The sequence below is a fragment of the Alexandromys fortis genome, unplaced genomic scaffold (assembly GCF_014885135.2).
Source record: "Alexandromys fortis isolate MF-2015 unplaced genomic scaffold, M_Fortis_MF-2015_v1.1 scaffold_1, whole genome shotgun sequence".
Taxonomy (NCBI): domain Eukaryota; kingdom Metazoa; phylum Chordata; class Mammalia; order Rodentia; family Cricetidae; genus Alexandromys; species Alexandromys fortis.
Window position 1 is genome coordinate 7,448,026 of NW_026067927.1, and position 25,783 is coordinate 7,473,808.

At 35.6% G+C, this 25,783-nt stretch overlaps 1 protein-coding gene across 3 annotated transcripts in view; it reads right to left on the reverse strand.

Moving 5' to 3' along the window:
• Nucleotides 1-25,783, reverse strand: part of Cdh8 (cadherin 8) — a 334,360-nt gene that overhangs the window by 212,412 nt on the left and 96,165 nt on the right. For all 3 annotated transcript variants that reach the window (XM_050144038.1, XM_050144039.1, XM_050144037.1), the window contains exon 2: nt 15,517-15,811. In XM_050144038.1, coding sequence (XP_049999995.1) covers nt 15,517-15,811 — 295 coding nt within the window. The remainder of the gene's footprint in view (nt 1-15,516; nt 15,812-25,783) is intronic.

Consider the following 25,783-nt stretch of genomic DNA (forward strand, 5'->3'; position numbering starts at 1 on the left):
TAATTTAATTTTTTTTTTTTTTTTTTTAGGTCAGGAAGGTCTTGAACTGGTTTTATAGTCAAGACTGATTTCAAAGTTGTGATCCTCTTGTCTCAGGTTCTCTGTTACTAGATTGAAAGTGAGCATTACCTTATCAGTTTTATTTATGTGTGCTACTAAAGAGGATAAAGATTAATATAGACAGTGATGCCATGGTTAACATATTACCCACCAAGAGATATTCAGAAAATATGAAGACAAAGACCCAGTGTTAATAAAACAAAGGGAAGAAATTTCTTGTTCCTATTGTTTCTTTTCCAAAGAGAATAAAAGCTGAAGTATAAATAATATATAGTTGTATGATTCCACTTACAATGTGATCATGTGAATCCAGACAAGAAAATTTGTTCATTCTTAAATGAACTTATTATTTTCATTTGTCCATGTTTTCTGCCATTAATATTTTTGATTATCAATTAGCAACATATTTACAATGCTATACAAACTGTTGATGGGAATACCACAGTGAGTATTTTGGTTTAAGTATTTTGGATATAGTTCTTCATTAAGTTTGAAAATTATTCCGAAATGGTATTAATAAGGAAACTGAAGCAAAAGAAAAGATAAGTAAGGAAAAAACAAAAAAAATAATTGATAAAGATGTTTTAAAAATCTTTAAATTCAAAATAAATCAGCATATTATCTTTCTTATTCTTTATTCCTGTTTGTCTGCTTCATTTTGTTCAGGTTCTTTGTGTTTTTTGTTTTGTTTTGTTTTGACTGTTTTCTACAGAAAGAGATAAAGAAGGCCTAAACTTAGATGAGTGAGGTGTTAGAAGGGGTATGAGGTGTGATAAGGGAGGAGAAACTATTATCAGAATATACCCTATGAAAAATATTCAAATAATAAAAAATAAGCAAAAATTCTGATTTTGTGATATTTGATATAAAGACTGGAAATGGACATCAAAATTTCCTGCTATCACTGATGGTTATTTGTGAAGTCAAATGAAACAAACTATAGAACTTTTTAAAACTATGTAGATATATGAAAGAAATCTAAATGAAGTTACCAAATATTGAGGAAAATACATTTCTAGCTAGTCATCTTTCACTACCAAGTGCAATCTTCCATGTCTGAAATGTGGTTCATCTAATTGTACTTTTGGTCAGAGGGACTGCATGGAAGACCTCCAACAACTTAGGCTTTTGTCAAGGCTACTGTTTCTTCTCTGCAAGATGATGGTAAGGCCGATGGCTAAGGACAAAATTTACATATCTTAATAAACATGGAGTAGTTGAGTTGGTGTCTAGTGCATGAATTAATGTTCAGGGTACTGGAAGGTACTCTGCATGCTACCAGAAATGAAAGATAAACAGCAACCCAGTTACAGGACCTTTAATCTGTTTTGAAGAACTGCCAGAATGACATGCTAATGCAATAGTGGCACAAAAGTCACAAGAGTAACCAACTTTTTTTTTTTTTTTTGAGTTAAAAGACTATCAATTAGCTGCGACCCATGATTTACACTTACTTAGCTAGCCAAGAATTTAAACCATAAAGGCCATGGGCCTGCAGAAAAAACAAACACTATTGTTCTGATAGAAGAACATAATAAAATTACTCCTAATGATATTCTGCTAGACCCATAGATCAATGTCTCACTCAATCATCATCAGAGAAGCTTCTTTCTGAAGTAGATGGGATATAATAAAGACTCACAATTTGACAATGTACAGAGTATAAGAAACCTCGGAACATTCAATCCAATATGGGTTATATTCAACAAACCTTAATTATCAGGTTTCAATTAGTTATGTGGAAGAGAAGTCAAAATATTTTTAAGAGGCAGAGTGGATTTATGGTAGCAAAACAACAAGGCTAGCACACATATGAACTCACATATATATGGAAGCATGTAGAGAGGTCCTGGTGCTGAGATAGAGAAAGAGACATGAAGCTCCATTCCTACCAAAAATGTATCTCCATTTAACAATTATCCTCAAAGGAGAAACATAGTTTATCCAAGAAATTCTCACTGAGTATACAACAGCAATAAAGGGAAGCTTCATGTCTAGCAGTAGAAGGTCAAAATGAAATAAACCAAAACTTCCTTTAGGATAGATATCTCATATTGCATTTTATGCCTTATTGTTCTTTTACTTTTTTGTATATTATGATTTCCTATTTTGTGTTTTTATGGGTTTTGTTAGTGTGTGTGCATGTATGTGTGTGTGAGAGAGAGAGAGAGAGAGAGAGAGAGAGAGAGAGAGAGAGAGTGAGAAGACGGAGAGAAAGAAAGAGAAATAGCATGTGCATATATTTCATGTGCTCTGGCTAGGTTTTCTGTCTGTTAGCTTGTTTATTTTTATTATTGTTTTTCAGTGGCATATTTGTTTTTTTAAGACAGTGAGGAAGAAGGTTTAGATTTGAAGGGTGAGGAGATAGAGATGACCTGGGTGAGATGAATAAAAGTCATGATCCGAATATATCATATGGGAAAAAAAAACACTTGACTCTCAATAAAATAATTTTCTGGTATGATTTGTCACTAGGAAACTGAATTATCAAAAATCCTTAGAATGGAAATATCTATTTCTGCTGAGTATTTACAGGAACAGGAAGTCCCATCAACTTTGGTATGACCGAAAAAGTTGCAACCACTTTGGAAGGCATTTTTGAAATCTCTTTCAAAGCTGAGTGTCATATTATCATGTGACTTAGTACTATTATGCCCAAGAATAAATTAGAAATTTATGTATAAACAAAGCTTAATAAATACATGTAGGTTTATAGTAGGGTTGCTCCCCATCATAGCATTACAGAAAACCTGGAATCTACCATAGTCTTCTTCATGAGTAAATGTGTTAACCGCTGACACACACTGTGAAAGAAAATTTAATCATAAAAATAATAAAATAGACAAATAAAAGTAGTACTGAATATTAAATGAAATCTATTTCCCAAATGTCCACACAAGACATTGTAGGAAAAACCTCCACCAAATTTAAATAGTGAACAGATGAACTTAGAAAGAAGTTACTTTGGTTGTCTGGCTTAGTTTTCTCAACTCCAAAACAAAACAAATAAAAGCTGTAATAACTTTTGACTAAATGCAAATTGATAATGTTAAAATACAATTGGGTACCACTATTCAATATCAATTATTATTGAGTTGTAGAGTTATTTGTTATCCAGGCCTTAAACTTGTAACATTGCTTTGAATTTCAGAAGTAATAACATAGATATTTTAACACTTATTACAAAAGATTTTAATATTTTAAAAATGTTTCATTTTCATTTTACGTATGTGTGCATTTGCATGCTTATACCCAAGTGCACCACATCCCTGCCTGGTGTCTGCATAGGCCGCAAAAAGGCAGAATGTTGTACAAATGGTTATGAACCATCCTGTTGGTTCTATACGCCAAATCTGGGTTCTTTGCAAGTGCGCTAAGTATTCTTAACTTCACTCCAGCTTTCAAAGCCTTTAACGTTACATGCTGTTCTCTTCCGGTGACCACAATGTCTTTTCTGAACTCAGCCTATACTTGCTATTTGTAAAGAATCACAAAGATGAGCTCTGACGGGACTGACATGGATATAAAGGCTCCTCTTATTGCTCTGAACAAAATGAAACCAAAGAAAATTTTCTCCAGTAATGGCACAAGTGTGCTTCTGCTGGCCGTGATGATGAGTCCAGAAACAAAAGATGAAACTCCATCCCAGCAGAATGAAAACAGTGTCTGACTGAATGCATCACCCAGGATCCATATACTGTCACTCACAGCCTTATGGAGTAACTATGCTTTCTTTTTTGTCAGGATACCTAATTACATATTAAGAAGAGATATAGCATATTTTAAATCTCTTTCTCCATAGGTCTATACAGATACCCTTCGTTTTCATTCATTTAACAGCCTGGATATCTTCTCTACTATTCTTATCTTTTCATTTGTGTGTTTATCTATGCATATTCCACCCTGTCATATAAATCAATAATGTTATTTTCTCTACATGAAGTTTCTGAGAAAGAGAACAATAAAATCATGCCTCTAAACTATAAATGTATGATTGCTAATCAACCGGAGAATAAAAACACTTGAATCTAATTATTTGTATCAAAATTAGTTATCAAATTAAAAGAAATAATGTCTGCTTGCGTCCGTAGAAATTCTAGGAAACTTCCATTACTGTGAGAGGCAAGGTTCTGGGAAGAGTATGTCAAAAATATATCGACAATGGTGCCCGATGCTCATTTTCAGTCAAGATTTGAGAATTTCACAGATATATTCTGTAGAGCTGCCCTGACATGCAGCTGACTCATTTCCCTTCCAGACACATTTGGGGAAAAGCTGATGCTTTGAGCTGTCCTTCTCCAAATCCTCTTAATTCATGAATTTTTAGAACCCTCGTGGAACAAATAAAAATAATCCTGAAAAACAATGTGTGTGACCATGCTGGTCCATAGACCTCTAGGCACACACCTGACATGAGTACCAGTTGTCTGTAAGATCAATCGACATACTGTAACTTGTAAAAAATAATTTTTAGCTAAGGAGAAAGAGTCAAGATGGCTGTGGGGAGATGATTGGTGAGGAAAAGTATTCGCATCTTTCAAGAAACCAAAGTTCAGCTCCCAGCATCCAATTTCAGTGAGCCTTCTGTATGCTCGTAGCGTAAAATCACATAGGTGCACATATATACACAAATAAAGATTTAATTTTTAACTGAAAAATAATAAATAAATGATAAGAGAACTCCAAAAGGCAATCAGATTCATAGGACTGCCAAAGTTGTCAAACTACTACCAGGGGTGTCAAACTCCCCTCCATTTTGCAAATGATTTTATGAATGTTATTAAGTGCTCAGTTTAGTAAATGGGTTGCTTGTTTTGTGTAGCCCTGGCTGTCCTGGAATTAGCTCTTTAGATGAGACTTGCCTTGATCTCNTACATATATATTTTTTCCTTGGGTCTATAGAGAATGAACATTAAGGTAAGTCCAGTTTACAACCATTTTAACAAGCAAGCAGAGTTCTGGAAGGAATAAAACATTAAAAGAAAAACAATGGAAATTATAACTATTAACAATTTCTGTGAATGAACTTGGAAACCAGGCAATACTTGCTAATTGGAAGACTGACCTGATTTCAGGGCTCACGTTGAACTACATCATCAGTGCTATTTTCCAGTTGATATTGTTACTACTGAGACTATTCTTTATTTCAATTTTAATATTCTTAAAGACTAAGTCAAATTACGGTAAAGCTGTGAATAGGGGAGAGAAGTTTAGACACCCATAGTTCACTGCAGGGATTCAAAATCTGTTTCTGTAGTTTTAAGTGATCAAAGTTGTCACCAATAATGGAATAAATAGGGCATCTCATATGAGGTGGTGTTGCCTTGTCTTAGAAAGTATTGTCAAAAGGCATATTCGGAATTTGTATATTTTTGCAAATATTTTATATAATATTTTCCTATGTAAAATAGAAGCAATATAATATGCATTTTATTTCAAGTGTTAGCACCTGCAAAACCAAATGAAGTATCATCATTTTTTTATTATTACAATACTTATGAAATTTTATTGGGGAGTTAGTTCCAATGCATCTATTAAAAAGACAATTACTAAAGAATAAACTACTAAAAACATCTAACTTTTCTTGGAAATGTACCTTGAATTGAGAGTGGATAAAAAGTTATTGACAGAAGTCTAGAATGAATTGATGATTCATAGAGACATTAGAACTGTTTTCAAAGTCACTGTAAGCGATTTTTTCCTATGAAATGTAAAGTAAAATGCACTGAAATCTTTATTTTGTGTTTTATTCAAAATTAGCAGCTGAGGTTAGACTCATGGAATTTAAAAATTAAGAAGATTAGAGGTGTAAGTTGATCAATGAAGGAGTTGAAAAACAGTGGGAACCATCCCAGAGAAAATATTAAGAATGAATTGCATGCTTGCCTTCTCCATTTATTTTAACTTATAATATATTTCAGGGAATTCAGAGAGACTGTTGGAGGGAAGAATGATGACTCAACATACCCATATGACAATATTTATATAAATAACCATGCTTACTCTTTTATCCTTACTTTTTACCAAAGCTTGGTTTATTGACCATGTAGAAATATCCTAATGCCTCTCAAAAGACTAGGGTGCTTTAGACATGTACAGCTAGAATGTCATCTACATCGTACATGCTATGATAAGTTATAAACTTTTAACCACTGGGGGACAATGCTTATAAAGGAAAAAATACATTAGAAATTTGCTCCAGATTGTAGATATTTAAGTCGTACGTTATATGTATGTGCATATGGGTTTGTTGATTTACATTAGGATGCTGCAAAGTTTGCTTGCAACTGAACTCATCTCTCTCTCTCTCTCTCTCTCTCTCTCTCTCTCTCTCTCTCTCTCTCTCGTGTGTGTGTTTACAGGTATCATACAATCTCAACATCCTTAATGAAGATTTAGCTCTTCTTTATGAAAAATAGAGATGACAGAATGTTCACCCTGTCTTAAGGTTTTGGAGCTACAGCTGCTATTGGCATTCACATCAGGTATGGCAGCTGGATATCTTTTGAAATTGTTTATTTCAATCTTCAGGATTTTCTGCCCATGTTTTCCTAAAGAATTTCAATTTTGTTCATCTCTCCGAATCAAAGGTGACAAAAAATATAATCATATCCATCAAGATATGCGTTCCCCTTTCACACGTTGCATATTTCTTTAAGAAACAATGCTTCCAACTTTAAATATTACCCAGAGAGAAAAAGAAAGCACAAAAGCAAGCTATAAACTTAGAATCATAAAAGAAGTGTGTCAATCTTGAGACAGTTTGTCAGGACAGAGTATCCTTAGATGTTTTTTGTATACAATTTTTATTGCTATGTATTGAGCTCTGAATTTTTCTCTGCTCCCCTCCCTGACTATCCCCTCCCCACTTGAATTCTCCCCAAAGGTCCCCATGCTCCCTATGCTCTTAATTTACTCAGGAGATCTTCTCTTTTTCTAATTTCTACTTCCCACGTAGATTAGATCTATGTAAGTCTCTCTTAGTGTCTGCATTGTTGTCTAAATTTTGTGGTTTGTAGGCTGGCTTTTTTTGCTTTATGTTTCAAAAACACCTATGAGTGAATACATGTGATAAGTCACATGTGACACACACACACACAAATATGTTTCTTTAATTATAAAAAAGAGTGTGACAATGAATCTTTTCAATTATTACTTTGGACATATTCCTTATTTGTAGCTACAATCTGAACTGTGCAATAACAAAACAACAACCTAATTCATGTAAGCTACATCATCGTGATTTGAAATTCACTTCTTAGAAATGGCAAATTTCTCTGCTTAGCTGCATGCTAATATAACACGTGGCCTTGCACAGAAACAAATTGTATTCTCATTAGATATTTGTAAGGCTTTTAGTTGCTCTTCTGATATAAACTATTTTTGAAAATAATGAATTCTATGATCACATAAATGTCTGAATCTCTATAAAAGCACAGCACATAATATTAAAATATAAAGTTATGCTAATATGTTAAGACCAAAATAAAATACAAACTCAACTTAATTTCAGAGTTTCTCAAATGCATTTAGCTTTTTGCATTAAACATAGTTTTGTACTATCTTCTTTCTGTGAGAAGTGCTTTTCTTTCTCTCTCTCTCTCTCCTTTCTTTCTTATTTATTTGTTTTGAGATCAAAGAGCAAGCAGAGTATCAGGTTGTTTGCTGTAAGATTGTCTCCTAGTAAGGCTACTTTTAATTCACACTTTAAAAATATATCTATTATATAGCAAGAGTAAAATAAAAAATAGAGATACTGTTGCATACATTTTGGCTCCATTCCTATCTTCTGACTAAATAATTCAATGTAGAAGTTATTAAACTGGGCTGAAAACACAGGAGTACTTATTATATCCTTATCAAAAAGGGGAGGTAGAGGAAATCTTCTGGAAGAGATGCACAGTAGAATATAGAAATAGAGTAGTTAAAAACAGAAATAGAAATAGAGTATCTACAGATTAGTGAATGATCTGATTAGAAATACACAGATGATTTTTAAAGGAATTGCATTTATTATGGTTTAAGATAATAAAAACAAACAAAAAACACTCTCGAGTTCCGTTGGAATAGAAATAAAAGAGATAAACATATATGGTCTCCAACAGACAGAATTTATTCTAAATCCCAAAAGCTCCCATGGCTAACTATACTGAATTAGCTTGATTAAAACAACAAAATTTTACGTTTATATAGGTCCAGAATTTGAAATCATAGTGTCCATAACCCAATTTTTCCCCGAGAATACCCACATGCCCGTTTAAGCTACATTTTGGCTTCTAAGAACTCATGTTCTTCCTTCTACCTGTAGATGGCCTTCAGTACATCTGCATCTTTATATAGTTTTATGTAATTATACTGATAGTTGTATTCATATGCAACCATATGCAATGTAAGACAAACTTAACTAAGCTTGGGCATAAATATCTTTTTCTAAATAAATTCATTTTCAGAATTTCTGAGTAGACAATTATGGAGGAGATTTTTAGGGCCACTATTTAACCATGTATAAATGAGTAAAATGTTTCTGTATGGGAGGGTATTTGTATATATCCTCAATGGATTCTTCAGATCCTCCTTGTTCATTAATTTTTTGAACACTGACTCCCTAAAGACAAATAGTAAAATTACTACCTAGATTTTGACATATCAGGCAACGTCCTTTTAAATGTCACTGGATTTCTTTCTATAAATATCTAATTTTATGAGTGAGCTAAACCCTTATAATGAGCCTCAAATAATTGGTTGGCCGAAAAGGTAATACTCTTTGCCCCCCCCAAAAAAATAACCAAAATCAGCTTCTAAATTATACCAACTTATTGTTGAAGATAATCCAAGCATCATCATAAATACTTTAAGTAATTGTAATGACCTATTACATAAAAAGTAAATCTAAGTCTCCAAACTAATTTGAGTATAAATACACTGAAAGAAGTAATATTCTAACCAACAACCGTCACAGAATGAGATACCTGAGAAAATCTGAGATTGCAGCTCCTCATGCAAATAATTAATTCAGCTATGAAAGTTATTGATGTTCAGATATGGTGTGCATAGTTTGATGAGAAATAAGATATTTATGAGCACTCAAAGTATCAAGCGCAAAGACAAAAAGAATAGATTTACACAGTAGACACACGTATATACCTCCACAGCAGAGTGATCAAAGTTGTTGTCACCAATAATGGAATAAATAGGGCATCTCATATGAGGTGGTGTTGCCTTGTCTTAGAAAGTATTGTCAAAAGGCATATTCGGAATTCAGCCAAGGAAATAGCTGATAAAGATTCAGAGCTGCTATAAAATATATTTTTTTTTCTGGAGTTGTGACGTATAAATAGCATGGCAAGAACGAGAGCACTGCAGAAAACAGAGTGTAACAGGGTCTCATGCAAGCTTGGTCCTATAGAGGTTCCTCTTTGCTACAAAGGGGCATGGTTTGGATAATTGGAGTACTCTGACTAACGCCCCTGAATGTTGCAGCCAATGTTTATACTCAGTCCCTGAACTCGACAGTGGTGTTGTGGTGGTATATAATGATATCTATATGAAGAGAACTTACTCAGTGGACGGGAAGGGAAAGCACCAAAACTCTACTCTTCTGTGGTTTGGGAAAGATGTTTGGATTATGTCTACCCCTTTCCTATAAGATGTATTCTACTTAAAATGATCACTAAGAAGTGTATTCATTTTATATGGATCTCCTTTCAAAAGAAGTCTTATGCCTTTAGCATAAAATGCCACTTTTACAAAGACTCATAAAGTTAATGTTAAAGAAGACCAAAAAAAAAAAAATCCGAATGAAAACAAAGACATTTTTCAAGAAGAAAGCATCTGAATAACTTAGTAGTTTTATAATATTTTCCTTTTCAAGCTGAGCCACTGTTCAGTTTTATATAGTGGACTGATTTTCATTACATCTTAGCTGGGAAGACCCTGGGTATCAGTGGGATTTGATTTCTTTTTTTTTTTTTTAAAGAAGGCATATTTACTAAGGCATTTTCCCAACTTTTCCCGCGGTTCCAATCATGTTTTGGGTAGGAGGTACATTCTCCCTCTGCTTTCACCCTCTGCAAAAGCAGAGTCCACCCAAGCCATTTTCCTTGGTCTTCATGTCTATTGCATTAGCTGCCATTCACCACGGGCATCTCATGAATGTTTGTTGTTACTTGAATTTCTATGTGATGGATTACTCTTACGTTTTTCTACAAAGGTAACGGTGCAATACCTCACTCGAACTTCTTTTTTGCAACTTCCCTGTTACATCTTCAATTTAATTTGCAAAGTATGCTGACCTCAGAGCTCTCTCACCTTAGAAGAGCATTGAGTACGGTAAATATGCAACATAATGACGGCTCTCATATAAACAAAACTCTCTCTAGGGATATTATCAGAGATCAGTAGAGCATGATGGCTAAACCCACGGGAGGTAACAACAGATGTTTAAACTTGAATCTACGCTCCTTAATTTAATATCTGGTTTATAGTAATGAATATTTTCCCATTTTCTGACTAAAACTAATAAACACTATAGAAACTTACCTGTGTAAAAAAAATCACAGTATGACAGTAATGCAGATATTAGAAGCATTGAACACACATGATCAGCTGAGGTAAGTTTTCAATGCATATTGTTCACTGTTAGGACAATCCTTGATGGCAAGCTAACTGAAAAAAGCCTCTAGTGTTATATAATTTGCAGATGCCTCAATGAGAATGAAACAATGACCCACAGTTCAGATTCTACCTTCTGTCTTGTCCCTTTAGCACCCCTTGTCTAACATGTCATTTTAAACAAAATAATTTTCATTCTGAAATGTAAATTTGCAGAATGTGTGTCACTGAGCAAGTTTCCATTGACCATGGTATTCACCGTGCTTTCATCCGTTTATTGAATGATAAATTAACAAGGTTTTATTTGATGTCATTACTATTTCAGGCAAGATAGCACACTGATGGCTGAAATTCTTTAAGCATACTTCCTCCTAGGATTCACTGTGTATAGTAGACAGATGAAGGGGCCCTAAGGTGGGAGTTTTGTCACGCTGTCAATGGAAGTCAGATTTGGACCTTCATAAATCCAGAATTGACTTATAAAGCAAATGGAAACTTTACTGTTCCTCAATCCAGATTTAGACTTACATTTACAGTTAAACATTCATCCCTCAATATACAATATTATTAGGATGCATAATAACTATTTGAAGTAACACAAAAGGCAAAACCTCAAAAATAACTTCATTTTCCACTCTTAAAGTAAGACACAAATAGCTTTGCTACAGAAACATATTATCATTAAATTATGAAATTCTTTGTAGAATATGAAAAACCATGTCTCCAGTTTCCAAGTAAGATATTTATAACTTAATTTGACTACCATCATTTTGGATATGTACATATATATATATACATATATACATATACATACACATATAGTATGTGTGTGTGTTGTCTTGATAGCTTGTCAACTCTCAGATAATTTCTGCACATCACACTCATTTCAGTTTAATACTGGTAAATTTCTCAATTAGAATTTTAGGTTTTCACTTCTTACTCAATGAAATCCTTCAGTTTTTGCTGATACCATTTGGGACATACCGGTGCAGTGCTGGCATTTTTGCAGTAGCAAAGGAAGAAAGTTATAGAAGAAAGGAAGCAAGGAAGAGACAAATACTCTGAGAGAGAACAGTGGAATAGGTAGAGGATGGCAGTAGCAGCTGACCTTCAGTCCAGTAGTCACCTTCAGCAGAAATGGAAGGAATAATTCACACTTGAGTATAAAACAACATAACTGCTTCGGCTTTCTTTACCCAGAGAAATTAGCATCCAACATCAACCAGACACAATGCTTAAAATCAATAAACAACATGTAAGAAAGTACAAGTGAAAGGTGAGGAATGCAGAATCTCTTAAAGCATTTTTCCTTGTTTTTAAGTACAGAAATCATTAATTGATCATCGTAGCTATAAAAGAAATAGGCTATAATTTAACCTGCAAAAATTTCCACAAACAACCCCTGAATAAAGAATGAAATCTGGACACAAACCTGCTCTGGTAACTTTAACGATGTCTCTGTGAATCTTGGAAGACGTGTTACAAATTAAGGATTTAAACATTTATGTACATATTACAGTATGTATATTTTTATATAAATATATATGTATGTGTGTGAAGGTTACTTAAATCTATCCCTTTATCAGAAAAAAAGATAAAACACATACACACATATATATAGAGAGAGGTACACATACACATGCCATTCTGTAGTCAAAGGTACCTTCTCATAGTTAAAATAACTTTGAAATTTGTATATGTACATGGACCTTTATTCTCTGGCCTATTTGTCAGGCATGTGGCTCACAAGCACATAAAAGTCATCTTCTGATACCTTTATAACCATCAGATACAGTGTTGGCTCTAAGAGAGAAAAACAGTAGCATCGGGCAGTTACAGCTTCCCTGTTCACTGTTTATCAGCCATTAAGCATGTTCCATGTTCTGAAGGTGCTGATAATTCTGTTTTTAAAAATCATCTCACTAAAATCTAGATAAGATGAAAAGTGGAGTAAGTTCCTTGGCCTAAAAAAAGTAAGACCAAAAAGGATGTAAAAAGAAAAGAAAAATCACAGAGCATTTCCAACTGCCTGCTTGTACGTTAGAATTGAAAAGATGTGCAGAGATGGGGATGTTTCTGCATGTTTGTGTGCATCATTTTTATGGTGGTGCTGATGGGATATGTACATTATGGCTCAGGATTCATAAACTTTTCCGCCAAGAAAATGTGTCATTTTGGCCATCTATAGAGCAAAGCATTCCGTTTTGATGAGCAGAAAAAAATAAATAAAAATAGGATTCCTCTGGCAAGAAGTAGATAAAATGGAACCCTGGCAGGAGAAATATATGGGTAAGATATGAAAAACTAAAATCAGTTATGATTTGTTGCTCAAATAAGTGTTTCTACCCAAGTTTTATTATAGGCTGGTAAGGATCAGGAGATCAAATGGAAATAAAGCCATCAAAAACTTCCTGACTAAGGAGCTTGGGCATTTTTATTCAGCAGGGGAAAACACACACACTCACTCACACACACACACACACACACACACACACACTCCCCCACAGCAATGGACTATATGGACATATTTTCCCACTGAAAATGCAGACATTACTTAACAAGCTTAAAATATGTAGGCTACAGAGATAAGCCATTTGCAGACACTGTGTCTGATCTAGAAGGTTTCGAAGTAAGAATGAAGTCTGCAATTAATACTGCCTTCCAGAATGTTCAGTCCTAACATTTATTATATTATATACAGAAGTTTATAATAAATCATGAGTCCTACAAAGGCTCCTGGATCATTGCCGGAGAAGGAATTGAAAGATTTTTAAAGTCAGGGGTGATAGCTACAGAGAAACGGTACATTCTGGGCAGACTAGGGTAGCTGCACATATGCACTCACAGTGCTGAGATACCATGGAAAATGACTGTGGAAGTCTCAACTCAACTCCAGCATAAAGAGAGAAGATAGGCTTGGCAACCCACCCCTGAATGAGGAGATACAAGCATTCTTCACTGCCTGGAGAGAGAGGGTCAATTTTCTTTAAAGGTATAGCCTCTGATTAGAAAGAGAGAGAGAGAGAGAGAGAGAGAGAGAGAGAGAGAGAGAGAGAGAGAGACAGAGAGAGAGACAGAGAGAGAGACACAGAGAGAGAGACACAGAGAGAGACAGAGAGAGAGAGAGAGAGAGAGAGAGAGAGAGAGAAACAATCTAAGGTTTTGTATGGGTTTGCAGTGTGTATTTTGACACAGAAAGTTGTAGAAATCTAGATCAGAAACACATAAAGAAACGTCATCATGCTGGTTTTTAACATTGTGATTGGTTTTCTTTGGGACATCTATGTGAAAACATACAGGAAGCATATGAACCTGGCGGCTACTGGGTTAATTGACCAGGCAGATAAAGCAGTGCTTGGGATTTTAAAGCTCCGGCAAATGGCTGAAGACCTAGGTCGACAAAGAACAATTAAAGGCAAATACAAAAAGGAAGTTAGAGGGGGTGAGAGAAGAAGAAAGGAAGATACTAAAGAGTAGTAAAGATACTAAGGATAAGGGGGAGAAAGGAGGAGAGGAATGGGGAAGAAGAATAGAAGCGGGGATGAGGGAAAATAACCCCAAGGAAGAAAACCACAGGGATAATTGACTAGTAATGGCTAAGTGACCAAATGTTGAAGGGGCAGGTGACACTGAGGGACAATCAGACTGAGCAAATGAGAAGGTCGCACTGGCTAGGTAAGGGACTTTGTGATATATGTACTTGATAATTAACAATAGTTTCACTACTGATGCCCACAATCTTTGTGCTGACATTTTTCACCTACAGCTTTCTTTCAGGTGTTTGAATGTATGCCACCTTCCTGAGATATGGGACCTGAAAACTGTTTTTTTTTTTTTTTTTTTTTTTTGGATCAGGAATTTTTTTGGAAGAGACTCTAAGGTCAGATTAGGGGATGCTTTAAATGAAGAATTCAAATTTCTGTAGTCATTTAATATAAAGTTTTTTTCTGGCATTTTTAAAAAATCTGTTTGTCCCTTTTACCTGAGTCTAGTTTACGTGCCCTTTTCTAAGTACCCTTTAGCCTTAAATGCGACTAGAAACAAGCTAGGCTGTGTATTGCATGTTCAAATATGACTTTTGTGATGCTGTGCTTTGAATTCTGCATTTTTCCCTCCTGACCCATCAGAGAAAAGAAGGATCTGAAAACTCTCCTTTTATCATAAATAGTCAAAGATTTGGAGGCTTCTGTGTGAAAGCTTGAATTAAGAACTAGTTAAACAGATCTACAGAAGGGGGGAGTTAAAAACATGTTCTGGAAAGCATTTGTCAAGTAGTAAACGTGTCAGTGACTAAGAGAAAGGAAGGAGTGAGTGGTAGCAGTAATTTGTAGACACCATAAGGTTAAGTTAAATTAGCCGTAGAAAGAGAATCTCATTGGTAACAGCGTCTCTATAATCCACTGTGGACTCTGCCCCATTACTCAGGCCAGTATCTGCCTTACTCCAGTCCTAAACAGTTTTCTATGTCTTGCATGTGAATGTGCCCGAACAAATAATTAAACATGAACCAAATATCAATAGGATTATCTTGACATGTTGGAACAAATCTTGATAAATCCATCTCAGTAACAATACTTGTCCATGACAGGAATACAAACTCAGCCTATTTAAATACTGTTGCATGAGGAGCGATATATTAATAAAACCGCTCCTCTGTCAGTTTCTATCACTAAGGGACGAAAGCTTTTCAGCCGTGGAACGTAGGCCAAGAAAGGGGATTTGGAAATGCAAATGAGAGATAAGAAGGAAATAAATGTCTTTTATTCAGCAACATACCATCCCTGCTGCCAAGAGCTATTTGAAAAATGACTCTTAACACGTCTGTGGAATTGGAAGCATACATACCCAAAATGGACATCTCTGGCACAGTGGCATGATATGGTCCATTGAGAAACTCTGGTGCATTGTCGTTGATGTCTTGCACTTTGATAATAAATTCGGAAGGAGGCTCAAGAGGTTTGTTTGTCTCCCAGTCCACTGCCTGAGCTGTTAACGTATACTCGGCCTTTTCCTCTCGGTCAAGCCTTTTTATAGCATGGATATCTCCAGTTATATCGTTTATTTGAAAGATTGTCCCAGCTCCATCCCCTGATAGGATATACTTGATTTTTTTGCTTCCAGGATCCAGGTCTGTGTGCAACTAAAATGAAAAGTAGCAATAGTTAGTGAGGGATACGGTTAAATTATCACCTGAATTATTTAACTTGACTCTTGCTTGCATATCAAGTTGATTCTTTTTACACATCTCCCTAAGACTCTGCTAAGCAAAGCTGCACAAATAACGTGTAGCTCCATGCACAGCAGGTTACACTAAAGCATAATGAACTTCACCAGCGTTTTTACAGAGTGCTCCAATTTGTTTAGTATAAACTCACATGGTTACAAAATCATGAGAAAGTATAGAAAGCACCCGTCATCTATACTTTTTGACTAATTGATAGATGTAAATGCTCACACACAATGTTATTACTACTGCCTTTTATGGTTGTACAACGAGGCAAGAACCATAAGTCAGTTTTAATGTAAGCATCTCCTTAAATTTTATTTAACTTAAGTTAATATTTAGGATGAGATGTTAAAAAAAAGGGGGTCAATATGGCTCAGAACCTCTACAGGTTTCTTAGTAGATAAGATCAAATAGAGTGGTCCAAGTGTTTAATCGAATTGCTGCTATAGTTATGCAAAGCAACAACAACACAAATTATATACTTAGGACTTTCCATTTATTTCTTTAATTCACAAAAATTTTTCCAGTCTAGTAAATTTTTCCCACATGATAGAAAATATTATTGATGATAGAACACAGTAGCATAATTTCATGCAGAGGACTGGCACTTCATGGAAAATGGTAACTGTTCAAGAATTCACATCTGTCATAGATCACATCAGCCAATTGTTGATTGAACTAAATGTATAGTCTTTTAATGTGAAGTAAAGCCTTGGTCTTACAGACCTATTTAGATGCTTAGAAAAGCATAATCCCATGTTTAAAAATCCTTTTATAATTTGTTCAAATGAGGGAGTCACAAATATTCTAATATGTAGTTCCCCTCGTGATATTATGTAGACTACTGCTTCAAAAAACTAATTTAAAAAAATTAATTAAACTAATCATTTGGACCTGTTGAGATGGCTCAGCAGTTAAGAGCTAACTTGCAGAGAAACAAGGATTCATTCCTAGTATTCCTATGGTGGATCACAACCATCTGTAACTCCAGGTCCAGGGAATCTGATGACCCCTTAATGTTCATGCACACCACTCATGAAAGATGTTCACATATGCACACACAGACAATCATACACATAAAATAAATCCAAATAAATGCACATTATTTTTAAATCTTGTGTTTGTAAAAGAAATTGCTTAATTAACATTCTGAAATAATGCTTAGATGCACACATTTTCGTTGAACTCTCTTGTTTAACTACTAGCAGAGTCCTTAAGTTTTCTGCAGCTAGAGTTATAAAGTATTTGTTTCTTAAAAGAGTAGGTGTATTGTGGAAAGAAACTCCTAAAAATTCAAAAGGCATTGTGCGCTCCTGGGATTCCTTTTAATCACAACAGGCTCTATTGCTTTATTCTCCAATTTGAATTGTATTTAGCGTTTCAATAAATGAAAAGAAAAGATTATGAAAAAGACATAAAATAGCAACAAAGAGCCTAAATGCATTGAGATATCCTCTTTTAACATTGAATATTTTTAAAAGTTGAGGCATAAGATTACATCAAATATTTATTGAATCTCAAAGTGTATCCCTTTCATTTATTGTATTAAATTTATGAACAAGAACAAATATTGAAACACCACTTTATCTTAATGAATGTAGGATTATAATTCATTAATGTGATATTAATCCTAATTTATGATCATTTTAATTTATGTGCATTTTAACATTTCCATTAGCATTTTTATTAAAAAAGAACATTTGAATAATATATCATTCATCCAGGCTTCTGTTCATAAAACAGCCGTTTTGGAACAAAGGAATACTCAAATGTATCACTCTTATCCATTGTTTTTTAAGTTAAAACATAAATCATAAAAATTGACCTTATTATTATTTATGCTAGAAACTATTTCAGTCATATTTTCTTCCTAAATAACAATAGCATTTGATTAATAAATTGTGTTATGGTATTAGGTTTTATGGTCACTTTCATTTTAAGATAAGAAAGAAGAACAAGCTTAGGTTATTTCCTTGAGAATAAACACAGTGGTAAAATTCAGGCCTTTTTAATTATCTGTTCTATGGAGACTAACATTTTTTGAGCTTCAGTTACTCTAGGGATATAACAACTAATCTGCATAATTTATTTTATAACCTGAGATAATGTACCAATCTAAAAACTATTTAACTATAAAAGTGACCATATTGAGTATGAAATAGCTGAAACCAGTTCATTCTATAAGTTCATCAACTTTATTCAACTCTCTGTTAATGGATAAATCAATTTGTAACAGAAATACAAACAACTTGGGCCAGAAGGATGGCTCAAGCAAGTAAAGACACTGTCATCAAGTTTGAGAATTTGAGTTCAATCCCTGGAACCAACGTGGTGATTTGTCCTATGACTTATTCTTATGCCCAGTAGAACACAGATATGTGCACACAGTCACAAACATGCACGAGAATGTTCACATGTATGAAAAATATTGACTTTCCGGGAAAGACTGGACCAGGTTGTTAAAAGCCAGCAAGTAGTTTGTGTACAAAGTTTCTGCTTCACGCCTCTGTTGAGTCACGACCCTGATATCCCTTCATGATGGACTCTAACCTGGAAGTGTAAGTTAAATAAGCCCCTCCCTCCCCACTGTTGATTTTGGTCATGGTGCCAACCTTAGTCACAGCAACAAAACGAAACTAGAATACAAATTGGTGCCAGAGAAGAGGATGCTACTGTGGTGATCATGATCATGTTGTTTCCAGAGGATTGTGGGACACTTAGGGCTGGAAAGGTGTCCAGATCTTATTGAGCTGTTTTAGTGGGAGCTTGGAAGGTCTCAGTGATGAGGGAACTGTAGACTGTGGAGACTGGACCTTGTCATTTTAGAGAGAAGCAAGGACTTTATTGGAACTGGGCTGAGAACCACTGTTGTGATATTTTGACTAAGAATCTGTGTGTGCTGATCAGCTAGGGCTTGAGAGTCAGTTCCGATTCACAGGAGAATAGTACCACTTAGGTGAAACCTGTGCTTCTCTGGACATTGGAATGCTAAACCATCTGCAGCTGAAAAATCAGCTATGATTAACAAGAGATTAGCATGTTATAGATGAAAACTTATGTGGTTCATTAGGATAATAAGAAAATACTTCCTTAGAATCAGTACACAGAGGCTAGTCTGTGTAAGAGGGCCGGCTGTCTCCAGCTAGAAGCTGAACATGGCAATGTATACAAGTCCCCCAATTGTCCTCATTTGGGACATGCAAGATCAAGGTGGACATGTAAGAATCGTGGGATGATGCATTTGGAATTCATTTTCCTCTTTACCTAGTAATATGCATGTCATGTTGTTGGAAGATCAATTAATATATGTGGAATTCTATGAAAGTAAAGGAAGGAGAAAAAATTCCATTTTATATTAAAGCAGTGATTTAAAGATGGAAGCAAAGGAATTTAGAAAAGTTAGATCCAGGAACTTTAATGTTATCTGTGGTAAACATGAGGTTTTGGGCATCCCCAAAATATGTATTCAAATTGTAACGGCAACATAGGGACTAAGATAGAGAAGTTAATAGAAGAGTGAAGGGGTTGTTGGAGATTACTGGGTAATAGACAAATTAAGAGATGAGCAACAAATGCCAATTACCTTGTACTTGGTCATTACCATTTTCAGAATCAGAATAAGAACATATATCCTTCTTGTGATTTAATTGTCAGGTAAAAAAAATCTCTCTTCTCTCATAGGCTTCTTAATGACCATAAGTTAATTTAAGACATCAAACTTAGAGTAAATTGTTTTTTGTTAGTATTAATTCAGGACAAAATTTTGTTGCAGTTACCAGACAAAATTAGCCCAGGCCCTTCTGATGACATCTACTCAAATGAGATGAAGTCTGAGATTGAGATCCTACAGCTCAAATCATATCCTTAAGTGTCAATCAGGTATCCCTGACATTACAATTTATTTTGAAATTCTGCTCAATCTAAATGGGCACCATGGAAATGCAACTCTGATTCATTATTCTCTTCCCATATGATATCTAAGTTATAGGGAGACAATCAGCATTTATTAGAATCTAAGATTTCACGGTGATTTGCGGGCAGCCGATATTACTGCCATTCACGGTTCCTAGTTTTACATGAATGTTATCTCATGAAAAGCTAAAGCTCAGCTCCCCTGAATCACATTACACGAGAGACTATCTTTTCAGGATATGGCGTAGTGTCTGTTGGGTAGAAATGGGGCTATGAAGTATCACTTCATCTGTGAATAAATTATAATCGATAAATCACAATCATTCTGCAACACAATAGTACCAGTCAATTGTTCACAATGTGTGTTTGGCCTAAATATCTGAGATGATGAGAATGTAAAATTTTATTCTAGACCAGATACATCCATAGACTGCTATCATAGTTACTGTGTTGGTTAGGAGAAAGAACAAGAGGAGCCAGTGAGTTATGTCCACCTTGCTAGACTTTTTTTTTTTTATGGAATCCTGTGAGTTAGTATCAGCATTTGCTTATTCGAACTTCTGATCCAGTCCTCTTGTACTCAACAGACCATCTTCCAAAAAATGCTGGAGCAGCGTAAATTTCACCATTCCAAATAAGCCCGGTAATAATAATAAAAAGGAACTGGACAATCACTTGATGTTTGGGGCATCATAAGCAAATAAAGCATGTCTGATGCTTTACAGCTAAGTAAAATATTCTGTGATGGTGAAGGGTAGAGAAAAGCAGAGGAGATGCCACTCTTGCAGTATATTGCAGAGAATACACTCATTTGCTTTTCTAATACTAAATATAAAATATATTATATAAATGAAATTACTTTTCATTTAGTTTGCAAGTTAACAATTTGTAGAATTAAATCACATAAGAAAATGATATAATAGCCATAAAACCATTTGATTTTCCATAAGATTTTAGAAAAGATTAACTTAGGGACAGACTGGTATTCCTCCAATCACATAGCATAAGGATATACGTTTGCAGAAATCAAAGAAAAAAATATTCATGGAATTCTCACATAGGGCAAGTTACCCTTGAATTTGCCTTAAGAACTGAAAGAATGTAGAAGAAATGCCTCATAACTCAAAGAAAAGACCACAGTATCTCTCATGCTTCCTTCGTTGCTGTGATAAACTACTTTGAACAAAAGCAAGTACAAGAAGCACTAAATTCTGTACCAAAATGGATATTATATTTGCTTCAGGAAAGCAAGGCAACACACACACACACACACACACACACACACACACACACACCACAGAGGTTTCTCAGTAATTTACATTAGGCAATGTGTAGCACTCTGATGACTCAGGCACATATACTTTACCTTCCGTTTCATCTACCAATGTGAATAAAGTTTGGTCTAGCCATGGGGATTGGTGCCCAGAGAAAAGGAAAATTAGAAGGAAGCCCAAGTGAAAGGATATTTTGTACTTTGTTCTGTGTACAGCTGAGCATCCAGCCAGAAAGGGAAGTTTCTGCTCTTGCTATTCTTAGAGAAAGTTTCACAAATGCATGTCTCCTATATGTGTTAGTCACACTATAACCCGCAGTATGCACCGTGTCTGGTGCATACTCGGAGCTGATGGGCACAGATACAATTTGTCTCCAAAGCGGAAATCCTAATTTCCTACAACTTCTCAGTGGTTTCGTATGCGACGACTCAGTTCTTGCTTCTAGGTTGAGTTTTCTTAAGTTCAAACCAATTAATAAGTCCTGGTGACAGGACCAGAGGAAATGCCGTCAGACCCATTCAAAATCCTACACATTTTAGAAACTTCTATAAAGAATTCATGAGAGCATAATTGATTAGTCTGGAGTAGATAAAGACTTTCATCAATGAAGACTTGACAGTGGGACTTGAGATGCAGCACAATGGGTTGAGCACACACCTTGCATGCACAAGGGACGGATTTAAATTCCTGCAGCAAAATATTTTAAACAACAAGAATTTAAAATTGTGAGCAATGAAGAGGCTGCCCTGGTTTGGAAATAGAGAAGAAATACAGACAGACTAACAGACCAACAGATAGATAGAGATATACCACCCAATCTGCAGCCTAATCATCCTGTAAGCATGTGAAAAGGGACAGACATCAACGAAAAGCAGTGTGCCAAGCTACTAAGAATGAAGGAGTGATGCTGACAAGGATGAACTACTCACACTGGCATTCATAAGCAAATCTGCTTCCATTTTGCTTCTGGAGTACAGATCTTCAGGTCTACAAACATGATGGGTCGTGTCTAGCGCAAACCTTTTGCTCTTTGCTAAACTCCAATAGATTCACAAGCCTCTTTATGTGAGTCTCCCTCATTTCCTTCTTCCCTCCCTTCTTTTTTTTCATCTCCTTCCCTCCCTCCCGCTCTCTCTATCTGTCATTCCCTCCCTCCTTTCTTTCTCCTTCCTTCTTTCTTGCTTAATATCTGCCATTGGAAAAAGTAAAACAAATGGTAATATATTGATGTAAAATCATATCCACAGAGTCTATACATTGGGAGATACTTTCCTAGAGACAAGAGTCATGGTTTTGAGAAGTAATAATCCTTCTTAAAGAATGCCTGGGACCTAATATCCAAGATTTAGTAAATAATTTACAGAATCTTTAAAGATGTGACTAATTGAGATGCTCAGATGGGGAGATTATTCAGAGTTGAGTAAGCATGTTCAACCTTATCACACAGATCCCTGAGAGAAAAGTACTTTTTTTCTTTGACCCCTGGGAGACAGGCCTGTGGAAGAATGGCCCTACTAGGCAACTATGCTGATTACAAGGACAATGGCACTGGGTTGTGATCCTACTGCATGTACTGGCTTTGTGGGAACCTAGCCAGCTCACCTTCCTAGACCTGGATGGAGGGGGGAGGACCTTGGACTTCCCACAGGGGAGAAAACCCTGACTGCTCTTCGGACTGGAAAGGGAGGGGGAGAGGAGTGGGGGGTGACTAAGAACTTTAGCTGTACCCCCATATCTTGTGTAATAATAGAAGGGTTAGTGAATCACCTTTGGGTGTTTGCTAGTACAAATAGCCTCTGAATATTGAGATGCATCCTCCCTGTTTGCACAGTGATTTGACATTTTCAGTATGCTTCCATGGAGACTCCTTAGAAAACATGCACAGCTAAGTTTACTAATCAGAGGAGTAACCTATTCATTTTATTATATAACCATTTCCTCAAGGATATTAACTGAAAGTTTTCCTGTATCACATATTCTATATTCTCTTCTTTTATCTCATCTAATTTTCATAAATGCCCAGGTCTTTGATTTACAGAGTTCACAAACTGGAAGTTTGAGATCTACGCTAAGTTGCTCAATATCTAGTACAATCCAAGGTACAAATGATTCAAACCAAAGTCTGTCTGCTAAACAAACTCTTATTTATCTTACCGTTGTAATGCTTTATGCAAAAATCAAACACAAGACAGAAAAATAAAAAGTTCCTAACACCGAAGTCATTGTTGGTCACAAAATCAATAGATTTTATTTTTTGACATTTATTTCATATATTACTTGTTTGAAAATTGGATTCTTGTGGGAATTACGTGAAGCAAGCATCATTAACTCAGGAACATAGCACGAGTCTTAGATATCATGATTCCTAAAACCATGCAATACTTGTTTAACATATCAGAGTTCAGGGACTTCAACTCTTCTGTGCCCCAGTGAGGGGCAGGACCAGTTCTCCCTAGTGACGGTTAGGACCAATTCTGTAGAGCCCGATCCACTCTGCCTTTGAGCGTATCAGGAGCCACGACATCAATAGAGATCAACAGAGACCATGGCTGCATCAGAGTCGTGAACCCAGACATGGGTCCCACAGAAGCCCAGGTACAGACATCACCATGACCGCGGGAGGCAATGAAGTCCCCCACCTCAGCCCGCTTCACATCTGTTTTACCTCTTCAGATACACGTCTGTCCATAGGACATGCACCATTTTATCTCTGTCTCTTCTCCATTATTACTCCATACATTTGCTCACCATTGCCTGTCCGTCTGGCTCCACAAGACGCAGAGTGGGCCAGTGTTCTTGGAGCCTGTGGCAGAACTCCCTAGGACCACATGTGGTTCTTGTTTTGCATAGCTTATTATGGGCAGTACCATTGTTCCACATCGCAAAGAAATAATAATAGTGCCCAACAACCCTATACTTGGCACTGGGCAGGTTCCACATCCGTGCAGAAGTGTTGCTGAAGACCTCTCACCAGCTTGGACGAGAAAGTTCATGCTGCGGTCATTTGTTTTCTGCCAGCCCGTCACATGGCAAGAGCGTACGATCTTTATTTTTATTTAACAATCATGTATATTGTTTCTCATTATCGTTTATTAAGACTCTGATGTTGGAGGCGGGAGGTGGTGGCACATGTTTTTAATCTCAGTACTCCGGAGGCAGAGTCAGGCGGATCTCTGGGAATTCGAGACCAGCCTGGTATACAAGAGACCTAGTTCCAGAATAGCATCTAAAGCTACAGAGTAACCCTGTCTCAAAAAAAACAAAAACAAAAATCAAAAACAAACAACAACAACAAAAGCACAAGATATAAAAGCAAAGAACTCTGATGTTGGTCTGTGTGTAAGCACTCATACATAGCTGTCTAGAAAGAGTTGTAAAATGTGTGCTCTGGACTTTCCATTACAGACTCAGCTTTTTCTTTTCACCAACATGAAAACATTTCAAATATATTTGTTTTATAAAGAGCACTTCTGAATTAAAATTAGCTGACAATGTACATCCTCATTTAAACCTTCTTTGGGCAACAGAATACCGGTGATCATTTTTACTAATAGTAACCAACACAAGCTACTGAATACAGTTTGGACGAAAATTAAGCTGCTGGATTCTCAATATCTGAATTCAGATTTTTAATGCATGAGCATAGACAGGTAAGTTATTTAAATTTTACAAGTGAATTGGTCTTTCTCTGAACCTTTGTCTTAAATACATGTTGAATATATAACAGTGGACAGGTCTTTTCACCCTCCTTTTACCCCAGACACCTTCCTTTGGGGAAAACTTGACAATTTGAATAGCTAAGAAGGCTTTTGAGATGATACTTAACTCATCTAAGTCATAGGAAAAGTACAACCTGGGGAATTACACCATGCTGGGAATCTAAATGGTGAGACTAAATATATACAATCATTTTTTTTTGCATACTGTGTTCCAAATGGTGTGATCTTCAGTGAGCAATGGAATGAATCACCTTTAAAGACAGATTATTGTGACCTGCTCCAGAATTTAAATATGAGGCTAGAACTGTTTCTCGGAATTTGTCAGGATATGCTAACATTGTTGATCTAGGAACTAATTATTCTGAGGACAAGAATAATTACTCTTACAAATTCAATGTAATTTCTTTCCTGTTAAATATTCTAAATGGGGTTGTTTCAATTGAATTGATAATGGAAATACCATTTTTACTAAAGGATTCAAAATATCTCTGGTAAGCAATATCAATTTTAGGTTCTAAACATTATTTTAGAGATATTCAGACAATCATATCCCAAGTACTAAGATGTTTAGAGATATATAGTTTCTTATTCAGCATTCATTTTTAAAATTTCTATCAAAAGATTAATATTTCACTGTTTTAAATCACAGGTTATTCCAAATTCACAGTCTATGGTTAAGTGCTAGACCAAAGTAGCATATGAATTTACATTTACAGTTCTCTAGGGATCAGAAATACTGAAAAAAACAGCCTCTTCTTTTTTTTTTAAATTTATTTATTTATTTATTTATTAAAGATATCTGTCTCTTCCCCACCGCCACCTCCCCTTTCCCTCCCCCTCCCCCAATCAAGTCCCCCTCCCTCGTCAGCCCAAAAAGCAATCAGGGTTCTCTGCCCTGTGGGAAGTCCAAGGACCACCCACCTCCATCCAGGTCTAGTAAGGTGAGCATCCACGAAACTGCCTAGGCTCCCACGAAACCA